The 20,682-nt window shown below is 34.1% G+C and overlaps 1 protein-coding gene across 3 annotated transcripts in view; it reads left to right on the top strand.

Moving 5' to 3' along the window:
- The window catches only part of LOC131849944 (insulin gene enhancer protein ISL-1), a 63,997-nt gene that overhangs the window by 28,975 nt on the left and 14,340 nt on the right, over nt 1-20,682 (top strand). For all 3 annotated transcript variants that reach the window (XM_059200075.1, XM_059200076.1, XM_059200074.1), the window contains one exon: nt 17,540-17,729. In XM_059200075.1, the coding sequence (XP_059056058.1) occupies nt 17,540-17,729 (190 nt within the window). The remainder of the gene's footprint in view (nt 1-17,539; nt 17,730-20,682) is intronic.

Raw genomic sequence — 20,682 nt, 5'->3', positions numbered from 1 at the left:
CTTTATTTTTATAAAATAAAAGTAGCCTATATTACTCCTTATTACATCAGCTACCTGCCAAAGAAAATCCCTTCGGTCCAGCCATTTCAGAGATTAGCCAGAACAAACAGACGAACAGAAAAACAAAAATTGTAAATAATGTTATTCTGGTGTATGTATCGTATTGATATTCATATGCATGTAGTAACACGGTTATTTCAATATTACAAACACTCCAATTTTAATTATATGTATAGATAATGTGGCACTAAGACTTAAATTTTCACCCCTCTACCACCAACCCTTATTTTTTAATAGCGATTTTAATTAATATGGCAAAACGTTTGCGGGATCAGATAGTAAAAGATATAAAACTCTCAGTGTGCTCCTGAGTCTGTAATCCTACTTATACATAATCTGACGTGTGACGAGACTTCGATACTGACTACTGTTCATGATAATAGCCAGACTACTGTATATACACGCGGACAAGCGAGCAATATATATACTAGCTGTGACCGCGACTTCGTCCGCGTGAAAGTGGCCTTCGACAGCATTTTAATTATAAAAAACAAAGAAGAAAGCTTAAAAATACTATACTTTCATCCCCTATTTTATTTTACCCCTTTAAGGGTAATTTTTTTACAAACTTTGAATGTCATATTTATTTATATTTAATCAACAGCCTAAAAAATTAACATTAAGCTTCTAGCTTTAAAAATGATGACACTTCCATACCTTTCGACTCCTTACAGCCCTTTTTTCGTATTAAAACTGTGTACCAAATTTCTTGTAAATCGTTTCAGTAGTTTTGGCGTGAAAGTGAGACAACGTTATTTTTTAACTTTAACTTTAACTAAGCAAGTACGGATATTTATATTATACATATAAATGCATTTTATACTTCAGGCAGTTATGTACTCTGATTGTATTCAGGCTCAGTGGTCCAGCAGTTTAGCACCTCACCTTGCTTCCGATGGTCGCGGGTTCGATTCCTTACACGGTACAAACATTTTGTACTCATGAGTATAATTGTTTGTATCGGTCTGGGTGTTTTCTATGTATATTATATATGCATTTTTATTTATTTATTTAACTTCAATGCACAAAAATAATGTGTACATATGGCGAACTTAATACCATGCAGCGTTATCTACCGGTAACTGTAAGCGATATAAATACTTCATAATTAAAAAAAAATCAAGTATTTAGATCAGTTGTAACCAAGTATGTTCCTATAACACAAACACTGCTTACCGTGATACTAGACGGCGCTGTGTTTATTGTCCAGGGTTATTTATTTATTTATTAAATGTATATATATTTTATTTTTATTGATACCAAAAACCGTAAAATTACTCATCATTTACGCCGTGTTCTCTTATAATCTCCAATCGACTGACAGTGATTAAGGCGCCATATTTTTTACTTTTTTAAAATTTCAAGATGGCGTCCGATACAAGGATATAGACGTCAAATCACGACCGAATGTGCGTTTATCTTGATCTCTAAGTGTGGCTACTAAGTAAGCGATCTTATAGGCTGTAGCGGAGCGATTTATATTCTCAAAAAGCAATAAACAACATTGAAGTAATAATAATCTCACTAATATTATAAAAGCCAAAGTTTGTGAGTATGGATGGATGTTTGTTACTCTTTCACGGAAAAACTACTGAACGGATTTTGATGAAACTTTACAGTAATATAGCTTATGGATCAATATAACTTATAGGGTATAATTTAATGCGATATTATATAAGTTGGGCGATATATAATGATAAGTGTCATGAAAGTGTGATGCACGAGAAGTTTCGCGAGTTAATAATACATAACAATTGTGACTATTTAAAAGTGTTTATATTAAGTTTATTTGAATAAAGATTATTTCTATTTCTATAACTCTTTATTGTGTGTTTCTTTGTTTGACTTTTTCTGTATCAAAATTGTTTACTTTTATAGAACACTAACTGTATACGTAACTTCGTTTGCGTGGAATTTAACTTTATTTTTCTAAAATAAAAGTAGCCTAAGTTACTCCTTATTACATCAGCCGCCTGCCACAAGAACTCCCGTCAAAATCGGTCGGCTGGACCGATTTCAAAGATTAGCCGGAACAAACAGACATACAAAAATTGAAAAAAATGTTATTTTGGTATATACTGGTACCGTATTTATATTCATATGCATGTAGTATAAAACGGTTTCGATATTACAAACAGACACTCCAATTTTATTTATATGTATAGATAATTGTCCAGAAATATTGTTATTAAATTAGTGTATTTAAATTCCGCTATACTGTCATTCGGAAAGTCCGCCATTTTCGTGGCTCACCGTTACGGTAGCCATCTTACCGCTTTATTGATGGACTGATAAAATATTTTAATGATTCATTACATTTTATTCTCACGCAAGTTGTCTCAGCTTTATACTTGTATCATTGCATTGAAAATTCAAGACTTAATACCCACAAAGGAGCAGACAGGGACTTTTTTTTTCTCAGGACAATTCACACAGCGCCATCTAGACTCAATTTAATTCAAAATTCAAATTCTAAATAACTTTATTCGTGTAGGTCTATTACAGACTCTTATGATATGTCAAATCTACCGTCAGTTCGGAATGATTTCCAGATGAGAAGAAGCAAAAAGCTTGTGTTATCTGTACTAAATAACTGATACTAATACATAGAATTTTTTTTTCGTATTATATATAAAAAGCACCTAGAGCGATACAAACAATCATACTCATGAATACAAATGTTTGTGCCGTGCGAGGAATCGAACCCGCGACCATTGAAAGTAAGGGGTGTGCTAAACCGCTAGACCACCGAGGCTGTCAATATATAACTATATATAGACAAGGACGAATAAGAATGGATATTTTATCTTAAAAAAAGACAGACGAATTCGCAGGTAATGGCTAGTGTTATTATTTATTTATGTATTCCTTTATACGTCCTAATATCGTAATATATATATGTATATGTGTATACGAGTATGTATCTTACAGACATAGTAATGTAAACATCATCCAGATTTTCTTTACATCATACAGTATAAAACAAAGTCGCTGTCGCTGCCTGTCCGTCCCTATGTATGTTTAAATCTTTAAAACTACGCAACGGATTTTGAAGCGGTTTTTTTAATAGATAGAGTGATTCAAGAGGAATGTTTATATGTATAATATATGTACACCCATTCAAATCCGGGGTCAGTTGCTAGTAGTATATAAAGATGTCGCTTCCGTTGACTGTTCGCTTACATCTTTTAAACTACGCAACGGATTTTAATGCAATTTTTAGCAATGGATAGAGTGATTCAAGAGGAATGTTTATATGTATAATGTACACCAGTGCGAAGTCAGGGCAGGTAGCTACATAGTTAATTATAAAAACAGATGTTCAGAGACGGCAATAAATAGACATCTAAACCTCTACCACCGAGCACTTGAACCGAGGAAACCATCCAGCCACTTACTCCACTCAACCAACAGTGTTCCCAGTCGAAAAAATATTAAAACAAAAAAAAATCGGAACGGGTTTTTGTGCTCTCGAGGTGATGGGCAAACAGTGCTAGCTATGTTTTACCCGCGGTGTCTTTTGGCGGCGCGGCGCAAAGGTTCGGTAAAAAATAAGTGGGGTGACTTCGGAACAGGTTTCACTGAAGTGGTGCGTAGTGAAATCAGCTTTATAAGACTAGTAGTTATTTGTAAGTACACTGTTGTTATTAGCTGCTGGTAGACTTCGCGCCTAAGTAATTAGGGTTCAATTCTCAATAACCATCTAAACATACATATGAATAAAATTTGAGTGTCTGTTTGTAATATTGAATTGTCTTGTAGATATTGTAGATAGAGTACAAGATACAATTATATAAAATAATTTTACCCTTTATATTTTTTATTTCCCCTCCGATCGATCCCCCGTCCAATTCAAACGGTGATCAAAATTATAACGGCCTGAGCCGAGATTCGTACCCCATCGGTGCCCTCAATCTAAAGTCGTATCCATCAGGCGGGAGATGGCCTTCAGCCGCTCCATAAGTCCTTCCTTTGGTTTGGATTGCCATCAGCACTCGCCTCCTATAGTCCGGTGAAGCTGTAAAGGCCAGCTGCGGAAAAACAGTAGAGTAGTCCGAAAATAAAAAAAAAGTTTGTTTTTATAAACAAGGATCGAAGTAATGAACTAAATGACTTGAAGTTACTTCAAGTTATATTCCCAACCGGCGCCTACAGCCACAACTAGCGATACATAACCAAATAACCGACAATAAGCTATTTTCGTCTAAGGAGTATTAATATTTGTGCGCGATATTTGTTCTACCTATTACCCTCAGAAGGGTAAAGAGTCCCTCTTTACCTTATACCGCGGTAGGACCTGCTAATTTTAAACCTCCGTCCTTTACAAACATCATACAAAACCAACAAGACACCCAATACGGGTACAATTCCCTTGTACCTATAAATACATTTCGATTTAACAATGATACCGTGTAGCACGAAGCTGTCACGGGATTGTCGACCTTAAATACTGTGTAAAGTAAGGGTAATATGTTTATACAGATATTAGAGTTCAAATTTCAATGTTATATTTCTTTAAAATGGTGGATTGAGACAGTTGATGTTATTTTTTGTTCTGTTTTGTCAAATCTATTTGTCGGATTCAGAACCGAGCAGCCAGAATCATTGGTAATCAACGTCTATGTGACAGACTCGACCCATTGGCTTTGCGGCGAGATATTGCATCTCTGTGCATTTTCTACCGCATATATCGCGGGGAGTGTTCTGAGGAATTGTTCGGATTAATAGCAGCTGCTGAGTTTCACCACCGTACCACCCGACAGAAACTGAAATACCATCCTGATCATCTGGATGAATGGCGGTCTTCCACAGTGCGGTTTTCTAGAAACTGTTTGCCACGCACAACCACATTGTGGAATCACCTTCCCGCAATGGTATTTCCGAACCGATACGATATTGAAACCTTCAAGAAAAGAGCTTATTCCTTTTTAAAAGGCCGACAACGCACTGGCAATTCCCCTGGTGTTGTGGGTGCTCATGGGAGGCGGTAATCACTTACCATCAGGTGAGCCGCATGCTCGTTTATCCCGTGTTATAAAAAAAAAACCATACATCAGTTACCTGATCTACGGTACAAGAGGTATGAGAGAGAATGGAATATAATGCTATGTCACCTACTTCATCATTACTTTGTTAATTAATACTAGCAATTTCCCGCGACCTTGTGTGAACCCCTTGTGACCTTGTGTGACCTTGCGTTCTGGTTGGTTCATCATATGTACCTCTTTTTTTTTGAAGGTTGATAAAGGAATGGTGCACCCGCCCGCGCTAACGGTTTACGCTGGCGGGGCACCAGTGGAGGATGATAAGATGAACATGAGGTCAGGTCAGTTAGCCCATCGTGCAAATTCACCAGGAATTTAACACGATGGTTTCCAGGGAACCGCGTGGAGGTCGACCTGACATGGTACATTGCTAGCGATGGGGTTATCAATCCACATTACTAATAATCCCCTTCCTCCTTCTATGTGCCTCTTCTTCTGTGCCATGATGAAACCGTCGTCGCCATGGTCATCAGTGTTAGCACCCGTAGGAGCACGCTCGGTGCCATCTTTGGCACACGCCGCTGTGATGTTGGTTTACTAGCGGTCGCAGTCTCGACGTTGTGGATGCATCGAAGATTTTGTTGGTGCATATACATAGGTGTCTATTTCTAACATTAAATGAAAATCCCATCCATGAACAACTATTGCCATGCGCGCTCGTCATTCAAGTAATCGTTTAGTGATTGGCTTTGCTCAGTAAATATGATTTAACAGGTATTTTGAATTCCAGTAGAGAACTAGCTTTTGCCCGCGGCTTCGCTCGCGTAGTAGTAAGTATTATTATTAATTAGGTGTAGTGTTTGCGGCTTTACTTTTGTTTAGCGTGTGTAAAACATTAGGGCCTACAGAATCTAGATGGGTTTAAAATTGACAAAGTTTCATAGAAACTTTCATCCCCTGTTTATCCTCTTAGGGATGGAATTAATCAACATCCTTTCTAAGCGGATGCCTACGCCATAACATCTACCTGAATGCCAAATGTCAGCCCAGCAGTTTCAGTCCAGTGGTTTGGGCTGTGCGTTGTCAGATCACTACGTCAGTCAGTCACCTTTGAGTTATATATACTTAGATAGAATAACTAAACTCGATTAATTATTAGTACATATTATAGTAAACATGTTGAGTGAAGTTTATTACGGTTAGGGTACAATACCTCGGCCTGGCCGGCTACCCGACGCGCGGTCGTGAAGATAAGCCCAGATACGTGTAGCGGTGTCTTTGTACGCATCTCTTTGCATCGCCGCCGATTTCATTATTAGCTCTAGGGTTGTCATCAAACAATTTTATATTTCAAAAATTTTTTTTTAAATAGTGTTTTTTTTTTATTTTCAAACCGTTTTTATTAAAAATAGTGATGACCACGTCTTTAAAAATATGTGTAAATTTAATTGTTTTTTGAATAAAGGATTTTCTAAGCGGTTTCATCCGCCTGAAATTTATAGGCTATATGATGTATAAGCTATATCGCTGTAAAATTTCATCAAAATCCGTTCAGTGGTTTTTGCTTGAAAGAGTAACAAATATCCATACTTACAAACTTTCGCAGTTATAATATTAATGAGATTAATATATAACCCTGGACCATTAATACAGTGATATTTAGTTTCAAGCTAATCAGAGCTTGTGTTACGAGTACTAGACAACTGATATAAATACTTAGACGTTGTTTTGTAATACATACATAATGTACATAGCAAACTCCCAGACCGATACAAATAATCATACTCATGAATACAAAAATTTGCACCATGCGGGAATCGAACCCGAGCACCGGAAGTAAAGCAGTCTGCTAAACCGCTAGAATAGCGAAATGGTCGAACTCGACCATGATTAGTTTAAATTAGAAGTTTGAACATTACTAAAATTATATTTACTGTTTATGCGTGTGTGCATCAAATACTTACATGGTAGTGTAATGGTTTTTTTAATTTATTTAATGTATTTATTATGCGTTACTTAAAAGATCTATCATTCTGCACTCCTCTATATAAATTATAAGTGTGCGAAATTATACACGGCTCCGTCGAAATTTTCATAAAAAAAATCGTCGACGACTTTATACAAAGTCTACTTTGGTAAATGAGTTATTATTCTTCGAATTTTACAAAGGGAAAATATTAATAATAAACAGTTTCCCTATATGTTAGGTATTTTTAGAATATTATTAATATAATACATATTAATACTGTTATTATACCAGCATATTATTATTCAAAATATATTTCCTCATATTATTAAGTTAATCCGAGAGACGGTGGTATATCCATGATTAAGTTAAATGTGAAACCTCTCTCAGTTTAATTTTATTTGTTATCGATGTTTCATCACCAGAGAGTTAATCTGATATATTAATATATTGACATACAAAGTTTCTTTCGGTGTGGGTCAGATTTGAGCTGATGACCGCTTGAAGTCAGGTATGTAATCACTAAGCCACAGTACTCTCATTAATGATATTGAAATCGACAGGTTAACAAATTTGAACTGAGTCGTTGATAAATCTGGACTTGAATGACGAGCGTGCATGGCAATAGTTGTTCATGCACGGGATTTTCATTTAATGTTACACATAGCCAACTACATAAATGAACAGCGTAAATAAACTAAGTTTAAAAGAAAAATGAAATTTAAGTTTTAGACACATATATAAATAAATATTGTAAAAACCTTGCTCTTTACAAAAAAAAAGAAATTCAATCGAGTTTCTGGCCAGTTCTTCTCAATTGAATTTGTATACTGAACTGGACGGTAGGTAAAAAATCTTTATATATAAAAATTCCGTGTATAAAAATTCCTAAACTGAACCGATTGCAAATTTGATTTGCACATTGCGTGCAATTTGATCCAACTTGAAAGATAGGATACCTTACATCTCAATTTATAGTCGCAATATTATTTTATTGCAAATGATTTGTCCATTATTAACCACAGCAACGCGTGGCCGGATCTGCTAGTTATAATATAAAAAAAAAAAATTAAAAGATCATGGATAAATGATTTTTTAATTTAAATTTTAAAAAATGTGACAACCCTATTTACGGAGGCGGTCGCGGCGGTCACTCGTTATTGACACTATAAATTCTAACTCACGCGTTTTTAAAACCAACTAACTCACACTCACACACACACACACACACACAAGGTGATCAGGTGTGTTCAACACACACATATATTAATAGTACAAGAGACGATGGCATGAATCACTGCATTACGTAATTAATTCGATATTTGAACAAAAACATATTCGATTTTTCATCATCATCCTACTGCAGTCCACTGCTGGACAATAAACAGTTCTATATTTGAATGAAACAAATGAAAATACTTTTATTTTGACTCTGTATTAAACATCAGCAGAATTGGCTGGGCACGGAGAGAAACTTATGGACATTATGGACTTATGGACTTGTGACTCGGGTGTAGGTACCCGAGTCACAAGTCCCGGGAACTGCTCGGAGTTTTCCCCCCTCTACGATAGACAAGATAAATGGTAAACAGTTACCGTGGTCTATGGGCCTGAAACACAGATTTCACGTGTGCGTTGCTGACCTTACCATAATTTCTTTTTCGACCTTTCAAGTTTGTTCTATATATAGACAAAATGTATACAAATTCGCGTGTAAAAGCAAGTGTTCATATAATAATAAACTATTCACTATAGCAAAAAATGTAGAAATAAAATTTTTTATCTATACATATAAATAAAATTGGAGTGTCTGTTTGTAATATTGAAATAACCGTTTTTACTACATCCATATGAATATAAATACGGTACATACAACAAAATAACATTTTTTACAATTTTCGTCTGTCAGTCTGTTTGTTCCGGCTAATCTCTGAAATGGCTGAACCAATTTTGACGAAACTTTTATTGGCAGATAGCTGATGTAATAAGGAGTAACTTAGGCTACTTTTATTTTAGAAAATTAAAGTTTAAATTCCACGCGGACGAAGTCGCGTGTACAGCTAGTAATGAATTAAAATACTATCATGATCATGCTTGTTCAAATTATTAATTTATTATTAATAAATGATTAATCTATATTTACCAATGTGTCATGTTAATGATGATTATTTATATGTCATTTGAAAGTCATATCGTCAAACCTAAATCTACATATATAAAAATAAATAAAAATACCTATTTCACTTAGTCACAGCATGACGCGTGAACGGCTGGACCGATTTCGCTAATTCTTTTTTGTTATTGCCAGGAGGTTATGAAAGAAACAAATTGAGAAAGTTGCGTGGAACATTAGATAAGTTAGTAGAGTGTTTGCTGGAAGAATATTGCAATATTTAAGTTGTTGTACTATTGAAATTAATGTTTAGAATGTATTGTACACTGGATTATATAGTTTTTTTTCGGACTACTCTAATGCTGTTGGCCGCAGCTGGCCTGTACAGCTTCACCGGATGTTAGGGCAGAGTGCAGATGGCACTCCAAATCCGCATAAGGACTTATGGTGCTGCTCAAGGCCAACTCCTGTCTGACGGATACGACTTTAGTCTGAGCTCACTAGGGGTTCGAACTGCGGCTCAGGCCGTCGTAATATCGATCCCCGTTTGAATTGGACGGGGGATCGATCGGAGGGGAATTTGATAGTGACGCCACGGAATGTTCGAGAAGTCAAAAAATGTAGGTACTATAGATAAACAAAACAACATCGGTGTTCATGCGTGACGTTCCAAATTTGAATTTTATAATTTTATTTCTAAATACGTTACGTTACTTTCGTTACAAATTACGTTCCAAATTTGAATTTTATAATTTTGTTTCTAAATACGTAACGTTACTTTCGTTACAAATTACGTTCCAACTTTGAATTTTATAATTTTATTTCTAAATACGTTACGTTACGTTCGTTACAAATTACGTTCCAACTTTGAATTTTATAATTTTATTTCTAAATACGTTACGTTACGTTCGTTACAAATTACGTTCCAACTTTGAATTTTATAATTTTATTTCTAAATACGTTACGTTACGTTCGTTACAAATTACGTTCCAACTTTGAATTTTATAATTTTATTTCTAAATATATTATATGGCTATATCTATTTTGGATCGCAAATATGGAGCAATCTTCATACATATATTAATAGTACAAGAGAGAGCTATATTCATAATTTGGACAGGAATTGTCATGTCAACTAGTTTATAATCTTACAAACATTATAAGTTTGTGAGTATGGATGGATATTAACTACTGATCGGATTTTGATGAAACTTTGCAGTAGTCTAGTTTATATATTAGAATACCACATAATCTATAAATTTCGAGCTAGTGAAACCGCGGGCACAGTATTTGATATATTTAATCGAATTAGATACTATTTGCGGAAATTCATTTTCGTACTAAATGGATATAAATATATTTTTAATTCCGCTACAATTAGCGTGTGTCTCACACATCACACCACACACATCCGCACCGAATATTTGTGATCTTGTGAATTAAACAAAATAATATAAATCCATTAAGTAGTAATATTTATAATAATAATAATAATAATTTTTGGAAGTTAGGAATAATAATAATAATAACACAGATCTAGGAATAGAATTAAAAAAACAATGGAAAGCACACACCATCCACATAGTACCCATAGTTTTGTCATCTACAGGAATTATACCAAAAAGTCTGAACAAACACCTAGACACGTTGCATATCCCCTCCTCTACAATAGACCTATTACAAAAAGCCGTCATACTAAACACATGCCGAATAGTCAGAAAATTTCTATCTTCATCACATAACTCATCCATGCTTGGTTAAGGCCCGCGTGTTTGAATATATTACCCCCGTAAAAAGGGAGATATAATAAATATATATATAATAATAATAATGATCTCAGGACAATTCACACAGCGCCATCTAGACCCAAGTTAAGCTAGCTAAAACTTGTGTTATGGGTACTAGATAACTGATATAAATACATAGATGTTTTTTTTCGTAAATACATACATATTATACATAGAAAACACCCAGACCGATACAAACAATCATACTCGTGAATACAAATGTTTGTGCCGTGCGAGGAATCGAACCCGTGGTGTGCTAGACCGCTAGACCACCGAGGTCGTCATAATATTTGAATCATATATTTTCTTGACGTCAGACCTTAGACTACTCTATAAAGATTAAACACACACAATAACATTACTTTGTATGAGTATATATTATTTTAGGATACAACAAATACAATGTTGATCATAGAACTCACACGCGCGAAGCATGTGTGATGTTAGGTTCCGGGTTCAATCCTAGTGATGATCCAATCGCAATTGTCACTAAACCGATTACGCAGATAAGTTGCGTGATACCTTTAACGTGTAATTTTTTTATATATAATAAATCAAGACAATTTATACAGCGCCATCTAGTCCCAAGCTTAGCAGAGCTTGTATTATGGGTACTGGACAACTGATATAAATACATAGATCTTTTTTTATATACATACATAATATACCTATACATTATCTACAAACAATCATACTCATAAATACAAATATTGATATTTTACCATTAGAGGAATCGACCCACAACCATATGCACAGAAAACGCCCAGACCAATACAAATGTTTGCACCGTGCAAGGAATCGAACCAGCAACCATATTAAGTAAAGCACTGTACTAAACTGCTAGACCATCGAGGTAGATAAAATATTGCAATTCGATGACGATATTTCATTAGCAAGTCTGTGTTTAAATATAGCATTTCGCGATGTATTGCCACATGTTAATTTTTTTATTTTTAAAAATATCATAGTACTCGAACGGTAACCAGGCAATAAGTAGAGAATGATTGGGTAATTAAAGAGTAATTGGCATGTAATGCATAGAAATGAAGATCAGATCCTAAGGACGGTGTTACATATGAATGTGGATGGTTATAAGGGTAGAGGAAGACCGAAAAAGAGATGGATGGACTGTGTGAAAGATGATATGGTGAGAAAGGGAGTAAATAACGAGATGACTGCGAACAGGGATGAATGGAGAAAAACATATTACGACGACCACAAATAAATGGGAAAAGGAAGAAGCAGATGACGATTATTGGGTAAGCATGAAATCAGCTCAGTTAGCTTTTAGTGGCCAATTTACCAGAAATTAACCAGGCTGGGGGGGGGGTACACTGAAGTCCCCCTTTCTAGCATTGGGGAGATCAGTCCAAACTCGTTCATCATAGTTCATCATAATCATGACAAATACCTGATCATTATGCGCTAACTAACCTGATATATTCATCCCCTTATCCTTTCCATCCCTTTTATCCCAGCCACTTGAAGAAGCCTTAAGCTCTGTCGATACCCACTTTTAAGTAAAAAATATAGCTTATTAAAGCTACTTGTAGAATCCTTAAGCTCTGTCGATACCCACTTTTAAGTTAAAAATATAGCTTATTAAAGCTACTTGAAGAATCCTTAAGCTCTGGGCATCGACCCACTTTTAAGTTAAGAAATGTAAGCTACATTTGTTAACTTAAAAGTGGGTCTAAAATCCTTAAGTTAAGATTATTTGAAGATTCCGTAAGCTCTATCCATACCCACGGAACCCTGTAGCGGCATAGCATTTTAATGAATCATAAACCGCATCATTAACTTAACCATAAACTGTTGCTCGCTCGTGTTAACTCGTCTGATAAAAACTATATACATAGTTGTTAATATTTGCAGTTCAATTAATAACAAACTATTGAAGTTAATGATTCCACTGTATTGTATATGTTTTATACGATTTTTTTATGTAAATTGAATAGTTATAATGTTGATAGTCAACCAGATGTGAAGTCGCTGACTACATTGTTTTCCCGCCCGCGGTTTCACTCGTATTAAATTTCAATAAAAAATATAGCCTATATGATATTCTAATGCACAAGCTATATTACTGCAAAGTTTCATCAAAATACATTCAGGAGTTTTTGCGTGAAAAAGTAACAACAAACATAAAAACTATCGCGTTTATAATATTACGATTTGGTGAGAGTTGGACGTTCACACAAATATACAACACTAATTTTTTTCATATAGGTAAACATTATAAAGATTCAGTAGGTAATAAAAAAAATGCATAATAATAAAATAATACCGTTACAGGATTCAAACCCGATGCGAACGGAAGTAATTCGTCACGACACAAAGATCGGGTGCTCTTAAAAATGACATTAAGAAATTGTGCAAAATAAAATTAAAATTTTTGCAATAATATAGTTACGCCACTTTGCATTATGACGAGATCGGACTGTGAGAATTAAAACAATAAATTTTGTATTACTTGCAGTAAAGCCTTTTTTTTATGATAATGGAATGGTGCACCCGCCTGCGCTAACGGTTTACGCTGGCGGGGCACCAGTGGTGGATGATAAGATGAGCATGAGGTCAGGTCAGTTAGCCCATCGTGACAAATTCACCAGGAATTTATCACGATGGTTTCCAGGGGGAACCGCGTGTAGGTCAACCTGACGTGGTAGGTACATTGCTAATAATGGGGTCATTAGTGCCACATTAATAACAATCCCCTCCCCCCGGCAGTAATACAATACTGATAATACAAACAGCCGGAGCCAAAAGAAGAAAAATAAACCTTGTGTTATAATTATTAGTGGTCAAATTAAAGTGGTATTATATACAAGTATGTTAGATTGAAGATAATATTATAAGGAAGGAACATATGAATGTGGATGGTTATAAGGGCAGAGGAACGAAAAAGAGATGGATGGACTGTGTGAAAGATGATATGGTAAGAAAGGAAGTAAATAACGAGATGACTGCGAACAGGGATGAATGGAAGCGAAAAACATATTACGACGACCACGAATAAATGGGATAAGGAAGAAGCAGTAGTATGTTGGAAGATTGTGTAAATTTAAAACCATTCAAAATCTTTATGAATAAATGATAGTTGTCTGTAATAATAATAATAATTTCTAAAATAATAATAATAATCTAGACACAAGTTAAGCTAGCTAAAGCTTGTGTTATGGGTACTAGAGAACTGATACAAATATCTCTATAGATATTTTTTTCGTAAATACATACATATGGTGAAGCTGTAAAGGCCAGCTGCGGCCAACAGCATTAGAGAAGGCCGAAAAAAGAAATCACTTTGACTACAGACTTCATTAGATACATAGCATAAAACAAAGTCGCTGTCGCTGTCTGTCCCTATGTATGCTTAAATCTTTAAAACTACGCAATGGATTTGAAAGCAGTTTTTTTAATAGATAGAGTGATTCAAGAGGAAGGTTTATATATATAATACATTTACACTCGGGCGAAGCCTGAGCAAGTAGCTAGTACCCAAGCTATACCTAATTGTGCGTAATTTCTTAAAAAAGGGGTACAAAGTTTTTGTTTCACGTATTAATTTAGGTATAGATAATGAAGTATAATTTTTTTTATCTTATTTTGTTTATTGTCTTTGTCATGTAAAATTGTAAAGATTGTAATTTAGATTTGTTTCATGAATGTATTACATTTTTACATTAAGATATATTATATTATCATATATATGTATATATATATCACAGATTAGATTTATCATAAATGTACATCGGTATGTAATAGACCTACATGAATAAAGATATTTTAATTAATAAAAGTTATAGATTTGGATTGCGAACACTGATTAGAATATTTGCTTTTGCAATAGCAATGCTTCATATAGCTTTGCTTGAAGCTAGAAGCTTGAAACTTATCTTTAGGTGGTTGATTAAATATAAAAATGTAAATATGACATTAAAAAATATTGCCCTTAAGGAGGTAAAATAAAATAGGAAATGAAAGTTTGTATGAAAATTCGTCATTTTTGAAGCTAGAACGATTAAACTTTTGGCTTTTTTTGGTAAGAATCTTATCTATATATATATAACTCAAAGGTGACTGACATAGTGATCTATCAACGCACAGCCCAAGCCACTGGACGGATCGGGCTGAAATTTGGCATGCAGGTAGATGTTATGACGTAGGCATCCGCTAAGAAAGGATTTTGATTAATTCTACCCCCAAGGGGATAAAATAGGGGATAAAAGTTTGTATGAAACTTTGTCAATTTTAAACCGATCGGGCTGAGACTTTGCATGCATAAAGCTACCATGACGTAGGCATCCCCTAAGAAAGGATTTTGATATATTCCACCCCTAAGGGGATAAGTGAGATAGTGAGTATGGATGGATGTATGTTACACTTTCACGCAAAAACTTCTGAACGGATTCTGACGAAACTTTACAGTAGGTAATGTATCTTATACATCATATTAACATATAGGCTATAAATTTCACGCGAGTGAAGTCGCTGACACAGCTAGTATTAAATATTTTTTTCCTTGTTTCATCAAGGTCAGTAGGTATTCCATGCAAACGAAGTCACGGGCTAGTATATAAGTATATCTATAAAGGACAAAGATTTTATTCTTTCCTCTTTCCATCAAGTGGGTCATTATCGTGAACATTATAATTATATAAAAAAAACAGCGTTTATAATTAAATAATAATTATTATAAAGTGGTTTTGTAAAGTGCATATAATAAAGTTAATTTAACTTAAATGCAATGAACAAATTAATTGTAAATTATAGTTGGTATTATAATATTAGGTATTACATAATTATCTCGAAGGTGATAAATTTAATATTTTATGTTGTTAATTATAATCTTATAATTAACAACATAAAATAGTAACTGTATAGATATACAGTCATATAAATAAAATTGGAGTGTCTGTTTGTAATATTGAAATAACCGTTTTTAACTACATGCATATGGATATAAATACGATACATACACCAAAATATCACTTTTTATAATTTTTGATTGTCTGTCTGTCGGTCTGTTTGTTCCGGCAAATCTCTGAAATGGCTGGACCGATTTTGACGGGACTCTCTTTGGCAGGTAGCTGATATAAAGAGTAAATTAGGCTACATTTATTTTAGAACAATTATTTGATTTTAGAAAAATAAAGTTAAATTCCACGCAGACGAAGTCGCGGGAACAGCTAGTCTATCTATATAGGCGTACCCCGGTGGTGTAGTGGTTGAATAGGTACAACGCCTCATCTTGCGATGGTCGCAGGTTCGGTTCTCGCACCTTTGTTATTTTTATTAATTTCGCTATTTCTTTTGGTCTAGCTATATATACCTATAAGTAAATATATATTCACGACTTCATCATATGGGGTAGTAGAAGGTGTTCTAAACGCATCTGTTGACATGCTCAATTTGACTGAGAAGTGGACAAAACAAACCTATTGTCTCTTGTAATATTAGTTTGTTTTGGCAGTTTGTATTAACAGACAGTAATTAAGAATGCAACTCTGAACAACGTTTATTTAAAAGATCAACACGTAAGTTTCTTGCTCATTCTTCTTGTGACGGGTCATCTTTACGAATGAGTGGTAGATTAAAAAACATATGATTTCAAAAATGCTTATATTAAGTTTATTTGAATAAAGATTATTTCTACTCTATTCTATTCAATAGAGAACTTGTGTATTTATTTTTATTTCTACATCTTACACATATAATATAGCTACAATATTAGCTAATAACATTGAGTATATTTCACGCAAGCAACACCGCGGGTTTCAACTAGTTAAGTATATCTAAGTAGGATTCTTCTACAGTACATACAAAGATAATTCGTTTAAACCTATAAACACTATAAAGCTGGTCCTTGTTAAATGTTATCATCAACAGTAGATTAATCTTATCCGAAATCTAATAGTTACCGATTCGGTGCCAAGGCGATCGATTAAAAAGAAATCACGTGTATTTACCTCGCATTATGATCACGCGAGTTGTCTTGAGTGCAAGAGAGATAGGCGCGAGCAAGTGAGATGTATAGTTGCTGTCGACACCGCAGCGAAAGGGCGGCAAGGTGCCACGCCCATTTCAATTATATTGATTTTGGACAAGACATTATAATTTATTCATAATTTCTTTATATCCATTCATATTCTGTATTAGTTATGGGGATTTATCTATACAGATATACATATAAATAAAATTGGAGTGTCTGTTTGTAATATTGAAATAACCGTTTTTTACTACATGCATATGAATATAAATACGGTACATACACCAAAATAACATTTTTTTACAATTTCTGTCTGTCTGTTTGTTCCGGCTAATCTCTGAAATGGTCCGTCCGAAGATCCGATTTTAACGGGACTTTTATTGGCAGGTAGCTGATACAATAAGCAGTAACTTAGGCTACTTTTTTTTTTTAGAAATATAAAATTAAAGTCCACGCGGACGAAGTCGAGGGAACAGCTAGTCTAATATAAAAATATGTATATAATTTCGAACAGACTCTGAAAGTTTGTTACAAAATACACAATTAACATAAAACGTGTATTTTTAAAGTTAATTAGTTAAGTATTTGAATAAATAACTTTCTATTCTATTCTGTTCTCATTCTAACTTCTTCCAACAGAAAAGCTCCGGCTGTCGCTGTGCGTGGGCTGCGGCGGTCAGATCCACGACCAGTACATCCTGAGGGTGGCTCCGGACCTGGAGTGGCACGCCGCCTGCCTCAAGTGCCAGGAATGCCGGCAGTTCCTCGACGAGAGCTGCACATGCTTCGTGAGGGATGGGAAGACGTATTGTAAAAGAGATTATACTAGGTAAGGTTCTTTGTATTGATTCGTTGTTTTCTATATCTAAGTGTAATAATAGATAGAAGAAAGTGACCAAATATGAAATATAATTTTGATTTTTAGGCATAATGTGCACAAATGTTATAAGTAAAAAACTTTTCTTTATATTATTAACCGGATCTTAACACGAATAATTTTATACTCGACGTTTATAATATAAATAATGTACCTTGTATAAAGTCGAGGTTCTGGAGATCAGGAGCGTTGTACTTATTGAATGAAATACAGTTATGAGGTTACAACCGTATATATTGATCTAAGTGCCTAAATAAAAAATTACACATCTATATAAGGAACAACAAAAATATCTTATTAGCGTGTTTTAGAAATATGTATGCAAAAATACAGCGCCATCTAGTTGTACTAGTATAAAACTATTTTGACTCGAACATACCTATATTAAACACGAAAGTTTAAGAATTACAATCACATATTTAATAATAGTTTATATTGATAGATGATTATTTTGAGGTAATAAAACTTTTCAAAGACTAAATAACAGTAAAGATTATATATATATGTAATAGATATATATTATTAGAATATTTTATACATATCTTATATATAAAATTCTCGTGTCACAGTTTTCGTTCCCATACTCCTCCGAAACGGCTTGACCGATTCTCATGAAATTTTGTGAGCGTATGGAACCTAATAGGTACCTAAACACTATCAAAAATTAACCTTAACTTCTAAGTGACTCTTTGAAAACTTTGATATAATATAGTATTTGATATAATACCTATAGAAAAGAAAGAAAACAAATTATTTACAAAAATCGCAAATCCAGATAAAGTCTGGGCTAGCGCAATCATTGTGTGCCCACACGTGAGGCACTTGATCCATGTTTCCTTCAGTATCATTAGAAATCAGCATACCATAGAAATTATACTCCGAGTCTTCAGAATCTGGAGCTGTATATCCTATCAAGGAATCAGGTTCACTGTCTGTATCAAACAGCATCACCTCATCATCATCATCATCATCTGAAACTGTCTTCTACTAAGGCTAAATCAGCTTTTGGTTTTTTCCTTTTGATTTCTTCTCACCCTGTTTTTTATTATTGTTTATTTGCCAATTTATTAATATTAAAAAAAATATAATTAACAAAATCATTAAGTCAGCATCAATTTCATTAGCTTCAGAGAACCAATCCAGTTATGGAACAGTACTTAATTCTTATTTTCTTTCTTGAACATATTTCTTTCTTTCTTGTTATGTATACTGGACGACTGCTATAAGTACCTACATACAAATTCAAAATATCTTTATTCATGTAAGTCTATTACAGACTCTTATGATATGTCAAATCTACCGTCAGTTCGGAATGATTTCGAGATGAGAAGAACAGACAACCTTACATAGTCAGTTATTCCTCGTTAATCGTCGAAATAATTCAATTTCAAATCGTACTTCCAAATGTTAATGTTACAAATGTAGAACAAATTCGTTTCAATAAAACATTCCCATATTAGCTCAGCAGTTTATAACAAAATCGAATAAGAAATGGAATTCATAACCGACGTCAATCACCATCACGTCGTGGCGCCACTTTTTATATACACAGACCAAAGATGAATTCACTAAAATAACTTGCATCTGTTTACATTTTCACCCTTCTATCTCTCCCAGCCAAAATATAGAATTACGCTCCAACACACAACGTTATACTGTCTTCAAACCGTGCTGCCTAAACGAATAACTTCTATTCTATTGACATAAAATATAAAATCGCGTGTTCGATCACGGAAATTCGTGTTTCGAACGGCAAAATTGTTTTTGTCACTACACTCTGATGTGCCGTAGAGAAAACAAACGGAGTTTGACTGAGCATTATGTATTTCGGCGCCAAAACAAACGTCACTTTGACAGCGCGGCGGGCGGCGGGAACTCGATATGTCTATGGTATGTTTGTTCCCGTTTACACCGGTCCGGATAAGCGGGTTTTCGATTACACTTTTTTGTGTGTAATGCAATTCAAAATGTTCGGTCAATATTTTTTTAGCGATGTTTTAAAGTAAATAAAACAGGAACATTAACTACTTAGGTACATTAGAGGCCTAAGTTTGCGAAAATATTTAAGTAGTCATCTAAAATGTTATTTTATTTGAATAGTCTTTACTTAACACACAAATTAACAAATACTACTAAGTGCTACACAAGAACTTAACCTCACTGAAGTTTCTGCAGTTTTGTCGACGTAACTTAAAAGATAGTTATTACATACATACCTTCAACCTCTTTGACGACAACCTTTTTTCCTAATAGGTTTTAGAAGCTAAAGAAGTTTAAAACTGGACTAGTCTGTACGGCATAAGGTTCTTTGCCTGTTTATTAATTAAAAAAAAAATTGGATGTATAAGGGACAACAATAAACCTCTATGTTTATATACTGTTGCTATATCTATATATACTTAAAATAAAAAGAAAGGTGCGTGGTGCATAATTTTGCGCAAGACTATTTGCTTTTTTACCCCACGTGTACCTATTTCTACTATAAACCGGTTCACTACTAAATATGAATTTAAATGGAAATACAACGACCGAAAGGTCGAACACACTACGAGCTGAGTTTCTAGTCAGTTCTTCTCATCTCAAAATCATTCCGAACTGACGGTAGATTTGACATGTCATAAGAGTCTGTAATAGACCTACATGAATAGAGATATTTTGAATTTGAATTTGAAACAGTTCTCTATTCCATTTGTTTGCGATCGCAAATAGCCCTTTAATATATTTATAAATATCGTTATAAAAATCGTTTCTTTAGTAAATTAGTACACATGTTTTCTGTATTAAGTAAATAAATAAATAAAAATAAAAAAAATATACAATTTAGCACTCCTTCTAGAACATTCCGTGGCGTCATTATCAAAATCCGTGTACAATATATTCTATATATTTTATGATTAAAACAAAT

Source organism: Achroia grisella, unplaced genomic scaffold (assembly GCF_030625045.1).
Source record: "Achroia grisella isolate CSIRO2021 unplaced genomic scaffold, CSIRO_AGI_Agris_v1 utg669, whole genome shotgun sequence".
Taxonomy (NCBI): domain Eukaryota; kingdom Metazoa; phylum Arthropoda; class Insecta; order Lepidoptera; family Pyralidae; genus Achroia; species Achroia grisella.
Note: the sequence above shows the minus strand (reverse complement) of the source record. Positions and strands in the feature narration are given on the sequence as shown.